Consider the following 16921-nt stretch of genomic DNA (forward strand, 5'->3'; position numbering starts at 1 on the left):
CCTTGGATATAAAGCTGATGCCCTAATTGGTTAAAATGTGTGTTGCTTGTTATTTCTGTTTATTTTGCTAATAAGCTTTTCCCTTGTTCTGGGAATTAGCCCAATTAAATTTGTTAAGGGAGGGCCTCTATGAAAAGGCCCTTCTTTGAGGTCTTTAAGTGGAAATGATTGGTTCTGAAAATTCTTCTCTAGGTGGCTTTTGAAACATTTCATAGATATTGAAGGCCCATTATGAAGGCTATCTTGATATCTTCCCTCCAAGATGCTAAGGAATAATTTAGGCAACAGTTCAGACTCTAAGAATGAAGACGGCTCGACCTTTTCACAGACTGAACACAATATTGTTGCAGCTTACTTGATTACGGCAGGTATGGATGTTTATTCCATTAACAGTTATTTTGTTTTTGAATAAGTGAAGAAAAGCAGAGGTTTTCAGCATAAGGTAGTAGAAAAAGCATGGGTTCAGAGTTAATGTTTCAAGTTCTATATTGTTGGCCAGCCTTGAGAAGTCACTTATCCTTTCTCAGTTGGGGTGCTCATGTGATAAATAAGGATGATAATACTTGCTCTACTTCCTGGCTGTAAAGATCAAAAAGAGAATGTAGGTGAAAGAATAAATGGAAACATTGTTAATGGTGGTTAATATAACAAGTTATTTTGAATTTTGATAGGCAGTGAGAGCTGTGAAATGGGGCTGAGAAAAGTTTTTTATAAAATGAGTAATTATCCATATGTTTGGTTATTACATTGTCAAATTAAGTTTTTATTGGGGAATAGTGTGCACCATGGCAAAGATGTATTTTTATAGCATTTACTATTCTCATACATACTTTCTGTAGTTTTGTCCTTGGTGGTGGAATCTAGTTAAGATCGAAAGATCCTGGAAAGAAAATTAAAGTCGTAAAAAGAGAGAGCAGAGTGTATTGTCACTGAGGACAGAGTTTGTAAATTGAGCTCATTTTCGAATGCTGTATTGGAAAACTGAGCTTTGGTTTTCATTTTTTAGTATCTTTGTAACAGTGAGCAAGTTTTTTGTTCTTCCATTTTCATATCTGTAAAATGGGGATAAGAATAAGCTACTGTCACAATTGTTTTGAAGAGTAAAATTAAATAATGCACAAATATACCTAAATGATATATACAGTATATGTTGGACAAATGTTTCTTTCTCCCCACATACACACACTCATTGATGCATATATTGGATTAAGATAAAGACGTTGGCTGAAAAAAAAGGATGAGGAAATTGACAATAGAAGTTCTCTGATTACCTTTTATATGTATAGGTTGAATTGTGGTATTAATTTCATGCTTAGCAGTCACTTCATTTTCAACTTTATGCTTAGTAAAATGAGTTTTAGAAGTAACTCTATTATTTTTTGGATTGACTTATGAAAATTTTCAAATATATTCAAAAGTAGAGTAAAAACATAACAAATCCTACTGTACCCAGTTTATTCTTTATAATTGCTTAGTTTCCCCATAATTCAGAGTATTACTTCTGTGATAGAAAATGTGGTTCCTCAGCTAACTTTTTCATTTGAATACCTCTGTATGATAAGCATTGGATAAGTTTTCTTTTTGATTTTTTGTTTTTTGATGTTGCAACAGAAAGGAGAAAACAATATGCTACTTAAAGAGATAAGCTCCTTATCACAATTACATAGAAGTACTTTGTATACAAACTTTTGGTTTAGTTAGTTTTTGGTAGATGACCAAGAAAAGCTATCTTTTTTGATCTGGTTACAAAAGAAGCATGCAAAGAAATTTTCCTGTTAAGAAAATATTGCTGGTTCTTACCCCTGTAACAGTAACAGTAACAGTAATAGTAATAGTAATAGTAATCTTACTATGACGACAATGATGACTTCTACTAGAATTACTATTACTACTGCTACTACTACTCCAACCACCACCACCACCACTACTACTACTGCTACCACTACTAATGCTATTATTGGAATACTTGGTATATACCAAGCGCTGTTCTAAATATTTACATGTACAGAATAATTCATCCTTAATGCTAATTCAGTAAGCAAATTTTATTTTCCCTGTTTACAGATAAAGAGTTTAAATAACTTTCCCAACACACATCTACTAAGTAGCTATGCCAGGATTTGAACTCAGGTATTTCGACTCTAGAACCCTCAGGTATAACCACAAGGATCAGTTTTATCAATACTATGAGTACGTGTTGTTTGTTTGTGTTTTTAGTAGATGAACTGAAGGGAGCATATCTAACTTCTTTATGCTTTTGTTCAAACGTTTATTGTTCTTTGGGCCCCCCAATCTTTCCCTTTAACAAAACTCACTTAAATGTCCAAATCGAAACCAAAACCGTAAGGAAAAGAATTTAGTCAAAGCATTTATTTCATTTGTTACTTTTACCAAGAGCCTATTTAGATTTTTCATTTTAAATTTAATTTTTAGTTTAATATTTCTCTCAGATTGTAGCTCTTACAAACGTTACCAACTTGAGCACTCTCCCTTTCTCCAGTTAATGCTGGGGAGGAAGAGGGCATGGCAAATTAAGGATCTGAAATAGATTCATTACGGGTGACTTGTAGGATGAAGCGTGAGAGACACTAGGCTGAGAGGATGGCTGTGTACCAGCTAATGAAAGACCTAAGCCGTAAAGGCGATAGGGGAATCACTGAATGTCATGATCCAATTTGTATTTTAGAAATGTGCTGTAGTGGTGGCTAAGAGACCAGGTAGGTGGCCCCTGTGTGATTAAGATTTAAAAGACTTCTGAGGAGGAAGTAGTAGCATTGGAGATAGACACATTCAAGAGCTAGAAGTTAGAATTGATGGTTGGATGTGGAGACTGGGGGAGAAGGTGAGGGAGCATCAAAGATGACATCTAGGTTTCTCTTTTGGGCCACTGGATAGATGGTGAAGCTATTCATCAAGATGGGAGCACATCTGGGGAAGAACATGTTTGGGTCAAGAGAGAAAATCTCTGGGTTCCGTTTGAGAGAAGTCCCGTAAAAAGCTGCGCACATGAGTTTGAATTTTATGAGATTGATCTGGAAAGTAACAGCATATAGCCTTGGATCTGTGTGAAATCACTGAGTGTATATTGAATGTGAAAAGAAAGAAGGTCCAGGACAGAAACTTGGACAATGCATATATTTAATAAGGTAGAGATGAAGAAAGAAAGGCCAGGAAGTAGATTAAGAAGGATCTGCCAAAGAGATTGGAGGAGAGCCACAGAAGCCAAGGGGAAATTAACTGAACATAGACCTAACTACTAAATGATCTATTGTCTACTCATTAGAAAACACCTACAGATAGGAAATAAAGCAGAGTGCTTGAGACAGCTGCAGAGAAAATAGAAAAAGGGCTAAATTGTTTACCTCATTCTCCCTGTTATATCTAAAACCGCCCCCAAAGCACAATTACTTTATTCTGGTTGCATATTTGGTAGGCAACAATTTACTGCACTGCGTTTTTATCTGACTTAAAAATCATCAAATCTGTAACTAGCCCAGAAAGACTCTTCAATTCACTAAAATTTTTGGAGCTACAATACTAGATGCAAAAATATTGAGCCAGAGAATCATCAAATTTGATATCATTGTGCCTTAATTATGCTTGCAGGAATAATAGACCTTAAGCAATATGAGTTTTAGTTGTCTGTTTATTAAATAAATCTATATATCATATATACAACATAGAAATGATTAGAAGCCTAAAATCTACACAGGAAGACTAGGCATATATGAATTAAATAATATAGCATCACATAAGATAAAGTATAATATAAACAAGTACTTTGAGAATTTAGAGAAGAGAGGATACTATGCAGAGGACAAGTCTTTGGGGCAGAATTGGCCTTGAACAGAGTTTTGAAGGGTAGCATTTGGAAAGGTAGAGGAAAGGAGTAGCGTGTTCCAAGTGGGAGAAATGAAAGTCGAAATTTACCACAAGCCTGGTGCATTTGATAAATAATTAGATGGAGGGCTTGTTTGACAAGTGTGAAAATTTGCTTAGAGAGGGTAAAAACAGATTGAGGCAAAGAGCCTGGAATACCAGGCTGGGACATGTGGACTTTATCACGCAGACGTTGGGGTGTGTTGGAGGTTTTGAGAAGAGCCTTGGTTAATTCTGTGTTGTAGAAAGTTTATTCTGCCAGCAGCATGCAGGAGGAAAGAACAGGAATCCGGAAGATTAGTACAACAGGATTTTGAATGGAAGTTTTGACCAAGGTGCCAAGATATAATAGAAGTTCTTCCTACATTTGGGTGTTGGGTGCTTGGAAGCCTTCCCTCTCTCTGGCAATAGCTGGAGCTGATCACTAGAGTTCTGTTCATGATGGTGAACACCACTCTATGCTTTTTGTTCCTTACCCCTCCTTTTCCCCCTAGGAATCTGGTAATAGCTCTAGCCTCTCTCAGCTGTTAGGACCTAATATGGCCCACATCTGGCTTATGGGAAATGTGTGCATCCTTTGTTGCATGTAGGGAGTGTTAAACAGGCTGACATGCACATCCAGTCCACTCAACAATATTTCTTGTTGTAAATGAAAACACTGGCATTCAGATTAAGAAGTTCAGTCATCAGTCTACCTGAATCCCCAATTCTGGGGCACTGACAACATTGAGTTTCTGGACCTGCAGGTCTAGGAGTCAGATCCCAGGCTGTGGAGACTTGACTAGGGTGATATGGCCTGTGAGGCTTCTCAGTGGACCTGAAAGCCAGTCCGACTTCCTCTCTGGATAGCCAAACCTTGCAGTGTGCATTCTTCTATAGGTGTGTGTGTGTGTGTGTGTGTGTGTGTGTGTGTAATGAAGAATTTAGATTTGAACATGTTGAGTTTCAAGTGATATTGAAACAGTCATATGATCTTACATACTGTAGATGCTTAATAAATGTTTAATGGCAATGAATTGTATGAAAAGGGATGCGGGACTGGAGCATATTTCAGGGATGGAAAGTGACAGAAGCACTGTTAGGATAGAATGATAGCTGAGGCTTGAGAAACTATAGAGAAAGGAGAGCCTCAGGCTTCAGGAAGGAGGATGAGAAAATTAAGCTGCCAAAGGAGATTGCATGATCATATGTATATTCTAAAAATCAGTGGTGGTGGTATCATGACATGCAAGGGAATAACCTCAAGGACAGAGTGATCAATAGTGATGACATTAACACCAGTCTTCAGTGCTGGTTTATGCAATTGGTAGATTCTTTGTGCTTTAATTTTTATATTTTTTACAAAAGGGCTGTGAAGATATTACAACTAGCTTGAAGAATAGCTGAAGCTCTTCAAATAAACGAACCAAAATGGATTTGCTATATTTTTGAAGGAGCTTAAATATTTAATTTGATTCTACTTTTACACATTCAGATTAAACAAAATGTGTGATTTTTTTGTTTATGTTCACAGGTATGATAAGTGTTCTCAGCAACATAATAGTTCTCGGCATCTTCATTAAGTACAAGGAGCTTCGGACACCCACAAATGCAATTATCATTAACTTGGCTGTTACTGATATAGGGGTCAGTAGCATTGGCTACCCCATGTCTGCTGCTTCAGATCTGCATGGAAGTTGGAAGTTTGGATATGCAGGATGTCAGGTATTGGAGATCTTTAGAATCAAAGCAAAATAAAGTAGATTAAGAAAATGTACATTTAAATGTCTTTAAAAAATCCCAAGGGTTTCAATCCAATACGATTATGTAGGATAATAGATATGGTGCTCTTAATAAAAATGGCTTCAGGAGTGACTGGGAAATATATTCTTTAATAAGAGAAATGAAATCAGTCGCCATCATTATATTTTCAAAATTTCCCCAACTCAAAGGAAAAAACTAACAAAAAATTAGCAGTCAACTAGAGAAGAAAAGTGAACATTTGCATATTCAAATAAAAACTTGCATATTGCAAATTCAAAAAGAAATACTCTGCTTTCATTTGAAACAATAAAATAATGACTGTGTCATAATATCTAAGTAATGTAGTTAAACTACATGTTGCTGATTTTTTTCTATGGAAAGTTCTCCAAGAGAATTGCTGGTGAATATATCTACGATGATTTTTACTGACAAGAAAATAAATTAATATTAATTTGCATTAATGACTTTTGGCCTAATTTTTAAAAACAGTTAGCTATTTTAAGCTCTAAAACTATAGAGAATAAAATGAAAAGAGTAGAGAGTAGGGAATACCCATGTGTGGACCAACCAGTTTTGTCAAACCTTAATGTTTTGCAATATGTGCTTCAGGTTGTTTGGGGTTTTTTAAATTTTTTTCTTTTTTTCTTTGGCTGCCCCGTGTGGCTTGGCTTGTGGGATCTTAGTTCCCCGACCAGGGATGGAACCCAGGCCCCATCAGTGAAAGCACCGAGTCCTAACCACTGGACTACCAGAGAATTCCCTGTTTCCAATTTTTTTAAACCACAAACAAGGCTTCAATAAATTGTTCTCATACATGTCTTTTTCTGCAATGTGTGAGAGTTTAGATACATTACTAGGAAAGGAATGGTTTGGTTGTAGATAATGTTTATCTTCAGTTTTATCAGATGTGGACAAATTTCTCTCCAAAATGGTTGTGCCAGTTGCTAGAACTTCTGTTACTCCACATTTTCTCCAACACTTGGGGTTGTCAGACTTTGGAATTTGTAGCATTTTGATGGATATAAAATAGTATCTTATAATTAGCATTTCTTTCAAGATTTAATGTGATTGTACATCTTATGTCATAAACATGCAGGTTTCCTCTTGTGTTAATAGCCCATTTTTCTGTTTGTCTTTTCCCCCTGTTGAATTGTCTGTCTTCTGAATAGCAGTCTTTTGTTGGTTATATGCATTGCACTTAATTTATGGTTTGTTTTTGCACTCCACAGAGTATGTATAGAAGTTTTACTTTAAGCCTTAACATTTTTTAAAAAGTTTATTTTAATTAATGAAGTCTCAAAACATTTTCTGTAAATGCCTTTATTAAACCACTTATAATTTGACAATAGATGATATATTTTAAAATTAGTAAAATAAAAAACTCTCAGTGGGCTTCGCTGGTGGCGCAGTGGTTGAGAGTCGCCTGCCGATGCAGGGGACACGGGTTCGTGCCCCGGTCCGGGAAGATCCCACATGCCGCGGAGCGGCTGGGCCTGTGAGCCATGGCCGCTGAGCCTGCGCTCCGCAATGGGTAGAGGCCACAACAGTGAGAGGCCCGCGTACCGCAAAAAAAACAAAAAAAAACAACAAAAAAAAACTCTCAGTGTATTTAAAATATATTTTAGCAATGGGATAAAAGTGTAAATGTCTCTTGGGAGGATGTGTAGAATGGTGGAATCTTTCCAATTTTAATCTTCAGATTTATGCTGGATTGAATATCTTTTTTGGAATGGCAAGTATTGGATTGCTCACAGTTGTGGCTGTGGATCGATACCTGACCATCTGCTGTCCTGATGCAGGTACAGCACTTTTCTCAGCTTTCTCAATGAACCCATTTTTGTCTAAGTACTGCTCGATACACATTCACTTCAAAATGTAAATGTATGGCTTGCAGCATGGTCAGTCATATTTCTCTGATAATCCTTGACTGAAAGTTTCAGTGATTTTCTATTATACCTAGAATAAAACCCAAATTTCATAACACAGCCTCCAAGGTCCCATGCATTCTGGCCCCTGGCTACCTTTCCAGTGTGGTCTGGGGTCCTCTCACTTTGGGGTACTAGCCAAACCCTTTCCCACTTTGGGGTCTTTGTAAATGCTATTTCCCTAGTGTTTCTCCATTTCTATCCTCTGACTGATCATTTTATCATTCAGGTTTCAGCTTAAATGTCATTTTTTTTTTTCAGAATGTGAATTCATGTAGATAGGCTTTGTGTGAACTAAAGTGCTCTGTGAAGAATCTATTTGATGACAACTTTGAATAATCAGTTAAAACAAAATGAAGATATGAATCACATCATTGGGAAATGACTTTGATGTTCCATATGTTTGTTAATAGGAAGAAGAATGACCACCAACACTTACATCAGCATGATTCTGGGGGCCTGGTTCAATGGCCTCTTTTGGGCTTTGATGCCTATTGTTGGGTGGGCTAGTTATGCCCCAGATCCTACTCGGGCCACCTGTACCATAAACTGGCGGAAAAATGATGTGTAAGAGACATGTTTACACTTTATAATCAAATGCTTCTAGTGTAGACATTTTCTCACCATTTCAAATTTAAGGTCAGATCAAATGTTTCTCATGCAGAGATGACAAATATCTTCCTTGGTATAGATGATATGATTACAGCAGAGATGAATTGAGAAAAGTGAATTATGCTTATTTTCAAGGAAAGGCCATCCAGCTCCCCTTGTCCCCTGCTCTGTTTCTTCCTCTATCTTCTGGCAGCAAAGGCAAAACAGAGAATCCTTCCAATATCCGCACCTTAGAGGTAGGACCTGACGGGGAAAAGGAGTGTTAGTGGAGCTAGACAGTGTGCAGATCTGGCAAAAGTCCAGGCTTTCTTTTCTAGATGATCTGGTGATAAAGCATCTCCTGAGAATTATGCAGCAAAAGCACAGTCACTGCAAGGATTTGCTTGCTCATCAGTGATGCTTTCCTATATTTTCCAGGGAAAAGGGGGTAATTTAGTTTATTAAAGGAAATGAAAGATTATGAAGAAAAGCAAATAGAAAATTTCTAACTCTCAAACTAAATCTAAAACTTTTTAGATTTAGTGCAAGGTCAAAAAATAAATATTTTAGGCTTTACAGGCAAGACTGTCTCCATTGCAACTATTCAACTCTGCCTGTGATAGCAGCCCTAGACTGTATGTGATGAATGTGGTTCCAGTAAAATTTTATTTACAAAGACAGGCGACAGGCTGGATTTGGCCCACAGGTCATAGTTTGCCAACCCCTAGTCCAAATGAACTCAAAGTCAAATGCACTTCCTAAGCTATTTAATAATATAATGACTGCTGGACAGTGCCAGTATTATTTCTGATAATTATCCTGTTTCCCTTACTCTATTTAGTATATTAAATGAGTAGTGATTTAATGTCATGATTTAATTATTTCCTTTTCTTACTTTCAGATCTTTTGTTTCTTACACCATGATGGTTGTTGCGATAAATTTTATTGTGCCCTTGATAATGATGTTTTACTGCTATTACCATGTCACTCGATCCATTAAACATCATGCTACTAGTAACTGCACTGAGTATCTCAACAGAGATTGGTCAGATCAGGTAGATGTAACAAAGGTAAGACATTAAAATCCTTAAAAAGGTTTTGTAATCAAGCTTTTACATGGACATGGTTCCTTGGCCCCTGCAGTCACCTCTCCCCAACTCCCGATTCTTACTCTCTGGCTCTTTTTTCTGGTGTTGGCCTCCGTATTTCTAAATGATGTGCTTATCTGCTGTTTTGGGTAATTTTTTTATTTTTTAAATAAATTTATTTATTTTTGGCTGCATTGGGTCTTTGTTGCTGCACGTGGGCTTTCTCTAGTTGTGGCGAGCAGGGGCTACTCTTCATTGCATTGCACGGGCTCCTTATTGCAGTGGCTTCTCTTGTTGCGAGGCATGAGCTCTAGGCGTGCGGGCTCAGTAGTTGCGGCGCACGGGCTTAGTTGCTCCACGGCATGTGGGATCTTCCCAGACCAGGGCTCGAACCCGTGTCCCCTGCATTGGCAGATGGATTCTTAACCACTGCGCCACCAGGGGAGCCCTGTTTTAGGTATTTTTCTTTGCTGTTACTTCTTGATTTCCTACTATAGACAAAGAAAATTTTTCTTATACCACCAACCATTCCTACTCCTCCCCACCAGCGTTTATCTCTCATCTTATCAGTAAAATGTTAATATTTGGTTAGATGAAGAGCCAATTTTACATTATTGTGATTATCTAAATTTTATTTATTGAAAATCTCTGTAAGACTCTGATTTATATTTCTTTTTTTATACAACTTTTTCCCCTTTGGAGTTAACAATTCATTCCTTTTCTCTTTCTCTTCCTCCGTTCATCTCTCTCCCCTTCTCTTCTCTCCCTCTCTCTCTCTCTCTGTAGCTTTGTTTGCTGACTCTTCTGTGTACCTGTCATTAATTCATCTCTAAACTCTCCACCAGAAGCTTCAGTCTCCTCTTAGTATTTTCAGATACATCAGAGACTAGGTCCACTTTATCCTTTTCTTGGTGCTACCCTCCTGACACCCGCCAGATCTCTTGCCCTAGTCTACACTGGCTGTTCTTTAGGATGACTACCTAGGAAGCCAGCATCCCCACATCTCCTTTGTCACCAGCTGGGAATGCCTTTGGCCTATCTCATAGGTCAGATCACTCGTTTTCTGAATTGTATGTCTTCCCTTTTTTTTTTGGTTAACTCCTTCACATTTGGTGTAACACATTCTCTAATAGAGTCTTGAGAAGGTCACAAGGAAGTCAAATGTTTAAGATTTTGCATACCTGAAAATGTCTTAATTCTACGATTATGTTTGACCTATTGTTTGCTTGGTACGGAATTCTAGTAGAAAATTCTAGTAGAAAATTCTAGTAGAAAAATGACTTTCAAAGAATTTTGAAGACATTACTCTATGTAGTCTCTCGGCTTCAGGTGTCACTATTGAGAAGGCTGACAGCATTCCAGTGATCTGCGTTCTCTCTGGAAGCTTGTGATTTTCTCTGTGTCTCCAGTTTTCTGAAATGTCACGCCGATATGCCTTGGTGTGGCTCTTTATTCACCCACGTGCTGGGTACTGGGTGAATGCTTTCTATGTCAAGACTCAGGTCTTCCCTTCTGGGAGTTTCCTTGTGTTATTTCTCTGGTGAGTTTCACCTCCCATTTTGTTTTCTCTGTTCTCTTTTTCTGGAACTCTTTTTATTTGAGTATTTAATCTCCTGGATTTGTCTTTTAATTTTCTTAAATATTCTCTCCTGCATTATTTCTGTTTTTTGTTTTGTTTTTATTTATTTATTTTTGGCTGTGTTGGGTCTTCATTGCAGAGTGAGGGCTTTCTCTAGTTGCGGTGAGCAGGGGTTACTCTTTGTTGTGGTGTGCAGGCTTCTCATTGCAGTGGCTTCTCTTGTTGCGGAGCATGGGCTCTAGGTGTGCGGGCTTCAGTAGTTGTGGCGCACGGGCTTAGTTGCTCTGCGGTATGTGGGATCTTCCCGGAGCAGGGCTTGAACCCATGTCCCGTGCATTGGCAGGCAGATTCTTAACCACTGCACCACCAGGGAAGTCCCCTGTTTGTTTGTTTTTGTTTCTACTTTCTTCTTTTTAAAAAATTTTTTTTGATGTGGACCATTTTTGAAGTCTTTATTGAATTTGTTACAATATTCCTTCTGTTTTATGTTTTGGTTTTTTGGCCGGGAGGCCTGTGGGATCTTAGCTCACCAAATAGCGATCGAACCCACACCCCCTGCATTAGAAGGCGAAGTCTTAACCACTGGACCGCCAGGGAAGTCCCTGTTTCTACTTTCTGAGAGATTTCCTCAACCATGTACAGGACTGGGATTGGGTGAGGAGAGTGCAACTCAAGCCTGGGGTGCAAAATTTAAGCAGGCACCAAAAAGCTCAGTAATCAAAAAATCAAGTGGTTAGTGCAGTATTTTAAAAAATCAAAATTTATGTAGAAAATCCACATTGAACAAAATATAAAATATTAAATAAAGACAGGATCTGACCCTGCACTTGCACAGTTCACCTTATTTACCTGACCCTTACCCTGGCTGACCATACATTTCAACCTTCCTGTTGCATTTTTAAAATTCTGCTTCCACTTTTATAGATGAGATGGAAGCATTATTTTATACTCTGTACTTCTTTTTGATAGTGTCCTCTTCTTGTTTAATGCATGTGTATCTTCTCTCATTTCTGTGATGATATTGTGTATATATTTACATTTTCCTTCTGTTCATCACATATTTTTTTTCCCCCCGAGTTCCTGCACTGTTTTGGTCTCTGCCTGTCAGTTTGTGTGTTTCCTCAATGTCTGGTGATCAGTGACTGTCCCTGCATATTTAAGAGTGATGCGCTAAAAAGTTGATTGTGAGCTCTCGCTGTGCTCTTTCACTGGGATATGTCTTTGGAGAGGGGGGTTTCTAATGATCTGTACCTCTGGGTATTTTCTTCTGGGCTGGTCAGTTTCCAAGGAGAGAAGATTCTTTTGCCTTTCTGGGTAGGAGGTACAAGTCTGTGTACCCACATTCTCATGGCTCAGTGCAGGGAAGGGACAGCGTGCAGCCCCCCTCTTTTCAGGACAGTACGCCAGCTCTCAGCTGAGCCCAGTGTCCCCCAGTCTCAAGTTTCCCTGCTTTACCCTCTCTTACACTGACCCTTGGGGTTCTTCTGGGGAGAGGGGGCTGTTTCCTAGCTGAACAGAGAGGGGATTCAGAAGTCTAACTGCTTCTTTTTGCAGATTTTAATGAGTTTTTGTGTTTTAGGTTCCAAGTGCAGCCCCACATTCAGAACTGTCATCTCCAATTCCTGAGGCTTTCTGTAGTTCTGTGGAGTGGATTCATCTGTACCTGATTTTCCCTCATTCCTGGCTCTTTAAAATTAAAAAAAATTTTTTAAAAAATCATTCTCAGGTCTGATAAGTAATATGCCACTTGTCTAATGGTTATTCAGTTTTAACTTTTACAAAGCGGTCTAATCTGTGGTTCTCAGACCTTATGCGTTTATGTCTTTTTAAACCTTTTCTATCGTTTTAGTGGGCAATCAGGAGGGAGCAATGTAATTATAATTTTTCATTCAAACAAAATATAATGGTGGCTCCTTTACAAAATTATCTGCACTGTACGTATTATATGTGATTTATTATATACCAAGCTCGAATGGCCTGTATGAGAATTCAGTGAGCTCAATAGAGGACTTTTTTTTTTTCACATTGAGTTTAGAAAGTTAGAAAGTTGTTTTTTAGATTAGCAGATGAGCGTGAGGAAGAGAAAGCGCAACACCAGCAGCCCCTATAGCACAGTTACTCCAAGTGGGCCAGGAGTGGGTCCTTCTGCCTGTCATCCAGGCCAGCTTTTGTATTCTCCCTGGCTCACCAAAAGAAAGCGGGCATTCTTTACATTCGTGCACCAGTCTGTCCATTTCACAAGCTCTTGTTATCATAGATGACCTCAAGCACAGTAGCAAAGTATGAGGGGAAAAATTCAGTTTTTCCTCTGTGTCTTCAACAACATACATTTATTCAAGTTCCAATCCAGATAATTTTTCATGCAGTTTAAGATATATTAATTATTTTGATATTTTAGATATTGGGTTTGGCGAATATTGATTTCTTTTACAGATGTCTGTGATAATGATACTCATGTTTCTGGTGGCGTGGTCCCCTTATTCCATCGTGTGCTTATGGGCTTCTTTTGGTGACCCAAAGAAGATTCCTCCCTCAGTGGCCATCCTAGCTCCACTGTTTGCAAAATCTTCTACATTCTACAATCCCTGTATTTATGTGATTGCTAATAAAAAGTAAGTTATGTCTAAAATGCTTCTCAACTAAAAAAAGCATATACAGAAAGAATGTTAAAAAGTCAATGGATAATTTTCTAAAACTTTTGGGGAGGTAAGTGACAGAAACTCACTTCAGATGAATGTAAAAGTTATTTGGTTCATGCAACCTGAGAAGCATTTAGGACCTTAAATGTCTAGGGCTCCAGTTCTGTGACAGGCTCTTCCCACACAGAGGCGAGATAATCACAGGTAACTCAAGACCCAAGTTCCACAAGCTAAGCATTCCCAAATGTGAATTTCGTCTCACATGGCTTTCTGGCAGAAGTGGCCCTGGATGGTCAATGGTGAGCTCAGCTTGGATCACATGGTTACCCCGTTTAAAATACGTGGAATTGGTTTTGCAAAGAAGAGAGTAGTTCTGTTACTGGAAAATGGACAAAGCAAGGCCAGTTGGACTCCCTAAGTGGGTAGCATAGTTGTATATTTACTAGGAGGAAGACATATCATTCAAACGCAAGGAAAAATTCAGTGCTAACATAAAGGGCTTCAGGAGTGTGTAGTCACTCAGAATAGTTGAGAATCTTCCCCTTCCCCCTTTGTTGAGCCTCTGAGCAAGGATTTCTTTCCTGCCTCGTCAGTGAAGCTTACACTACTTCATTTCCTGTTACTGCTTAAAGATGTAACAGTAGATGAACCAATCTACAGTAGATTGGGATGAACCAATCTACTGTGCTTAAATATTTGACCAGAAAAATCTCAGTAGAGGTGAAGTAATTTGATCCTGGAATGCCAATGCTGCTTCTATTACACTTATTTATTTATGCACATGTTAGGAAAGCAACTTTAGCCACAGATATATGAAGAAACATAAAAACTTTTAAGAAGCAGACTGCATAAGAAGCATAAAGAACACATTTTAAATTCAGAGTCTCTTGGTAGTTCTTTAGGAAAGGTCAGGCATTCTCAAGCTCCTCTTAATTTAGACTGGCCTTTGCTCAGAAGAACAAATGCATGAAATACACATCCTTAGTTCAAGTAAATAATTCCTTGCAAATGACGTTAGATGCACCCTCTTAGACATAATTAGTGGTTTTTATTAAGTGTCTTCAATGTTAATAGTCAGTGGTGCACAAGTGGTCTTTAACTGTGTCATACGCTTGATACATTGACCAAGGGGCTCAACAGCAGATGTTAAAGCTGGAAGCAGAAATTTATCTGGAGATGCCAGTTGGTAGTAGTGGCATCTTAGCCATGTTTGAGAGTACTCTAAAAGTGCCAGGTCCTCATGGGTAATGCCAGATTTTCCCTTTTTTATTGTAGGTTCCGGAGGGCAATGCTTGCCATGTTCAAATGTCAGACTCACCAAGCAATGCCCATGGAGAGTATCTTACCAATGGATGTACCCCAAAACCCACTGACTTCTGGAAAAGTCTGAAATAAGAGGAAAGCACACATTATCAAAACATTTGCTTTACTTTTTTTTTTCAATGATTTAATTTCACTTAAAATCTGAGCCCATTTCAATCAAATGCAGACATAGAGGATTGTCCTAATAGACTGTAGATTTCTCACGTGTAGTTTATAAGTTCTTCTGCTGGTGCACTGGCCACTGTAGGGAATGTTTCATTGTTTCTTTATATGTAAACTTATTGCTTATCTCCTTTGGTGAATAGAGGCACATGAGATTAAGGCCTCTTCTCTTTCTCCCTATCATGGCATGTATTACGCTGTACCTGGTATCTTGCCTGGTCTCCCCATTAGATCAGAAGCAACTGCTATTTTAATGTTAGAATAAATTAATAGTAATAATAAGTATAGTCTTTAATAAATAATTACTGAAATGAGCTGTTGGATGTTCCCAGCTAGAATGGAAAACGTTTTTAGCACTTCACAATTTAAAAAATTTAATGCAATTATTTATTAACAGTCTACTTAATAAAAATGATCAAATGAATATTAAGCACTATTGCTTTTAAATCACATCAGTCAATGCACATATATATTTTATATAGCAGTTTATAATCTGTGCATACTATTATGTGTTCTGCATTTTTAATTACTATTTTCATGTGTATGTATTTCCATATATTTGGCACTAGAATTAAGTTTAATCAGAGTGAGGGTTTTTGTATGTTTGTGTTTTTTTCCTATCTTTTGTTTTATTGATGAAAAAATTAACCAATAGTCAGTGTAAGAAAGAAATGGAAAATTTTACTTGAGCCAACCTCAAGATTATATCCCAAGAGACAGTCTTTCAGAAAGCTCTGAGGACTGTTCCAAAGAGGTAAGGTGGGAGGCCAGTATATAGTGCAATCAAGTACACATCTCAGTAGAAGGTCACTGCTATAGCAAGGAATAGATATCTTAGTTAATGTTTTTAGTGCTTTTCTAAGTTTGGGAAGATGCAAAAAACTGGGTTCATAAAATTTTCTCCTGAAAATATCTAACCATGAGGGCTGGTTCAGCTAGTTTTCCCAGAGAACGAAGTGCCTTGTCCTGATCTTCACCCTGAATTCCTTTCAGGGTGTCTTGTAGGTCCGTGACTGCAGTGCCTAATGACTTGATTCTTGTAGAACTGGATAGTGGGCAATATCTTTATTTTATAATCCCCTCCTTTTTGGTCATGATTTTGACCAAGGTTTGAGAGGCATTTCGTGACCAATTTGTCCCACCGTGCTAGGAATGCTCATTCCCAGTTCGAGTGAGGATTTTGTTGATAGGCCACTCAGTGTGCTATTACTGGACTAGGCCCTGTTAGCAGTAGCCAAAGCCTCTGGACCGCCTGTCTTACTAGTCTGCTATGGTCCAGGAACTGATTCCTTCTTGTTGCCCCTTTCCATATCTAGAGTTACACTGTTACAGTCATTGATCTTATTGTAGAACTATATATTTGGTCAATTGTTTTAAGTTGTCTAGTCATAATTATTTTTATCAGAGGTTCAGTCACACATTTAGTAATGCAAGAAACAATAATCTTATAAAATAGGCTCAATAATGAAAGGGTGCTTAACATCACTAATCATTAGAGAAATGCAAATCAAAACTACAATGAGGTACCACCTCGCACCAGTCAGAATGGCCATCATCAAAATATCTACAAGCAATAAGTGCTGGAGAGGGTGTGGAGAAAAGGGAACCCTCATGCACTGTTGGTAGGAATGTTAATTGATACAGCCACTATGGAGAACAGTATGGAGGGTCCTTAAAAAACTAAAAATAGTGTGATGAATTGGGAGATTGGGATTGACATATATACACTAATATGTATAAAATGGATAACTAATAAGAACCTGCTGTATAAAAAAATAAAACAAAATTCAAAACAAAAACAAAAACTAAAAATAGAACTACCATACGACCCCGCCATCCCACTACTGGGCATATACACTGAGAAAACCATAATTCAAAAAGAGTCATGTACCACAATGTTCATTGCAGCACTATTTACAATAGCTAGGACATGGAAGCAACCTAAGTGTCCATCAACAGATGAATGGATAAAGAAGATGTGGTGCATATATA

At 37.9% G+C, this 16921-nt stretch overlaps 1 protein-coding gene across 1 annotated transcript; it reads left to right on the forward strand.

The window, feature by feature from the left end:
• The first annotated feature begins 248 nt into the window (after window positions 1-248).
• RRH (retinal pigment epithelium-derived rhodopsin homolog) lies at window positions 249-15223 on the forward strand. Its single transcript, XM_029235793.1, has 7 exons — window positions 249-368; window positions 5393-5583; window positions 7322-7421; window positions 7961-8114; window positions 9040-9208; window positions 13239-13417; window positions 14720-15223. Exons 1-7 carry the CDS (start codon window positions 263-265, stop codon window positions 14832-14834), a joined length of 1014 nt encoding a protein of 337 aa, XP_029091626.1. The 5' UTR covers window positions 249-262; the 3' UTR covers window positions 14835-15223.
• The last annotated feature ends 1698 nt before the right edge of the window (window positions 15224-16921 follow it).

The sequence above is a fragment of the Monodon monoceros genome, unplaced genomic scaffold, assembly GCF_005190385.1.
Source record: "Monodon monoceros isolate NGI ecotype Baffin Bay Population unplaced genomic scaffold, NGI_Narwhal_1 Super_Scaffold_20, whole genome shotgun sequence".
In the NCBI taxonomy this organism is placed as follows: Eukaryota; Metazoa; Chordata; class Mammalia; order Artiodactyla; family Monodontidae; genus Monodon; species Monodon monoceros.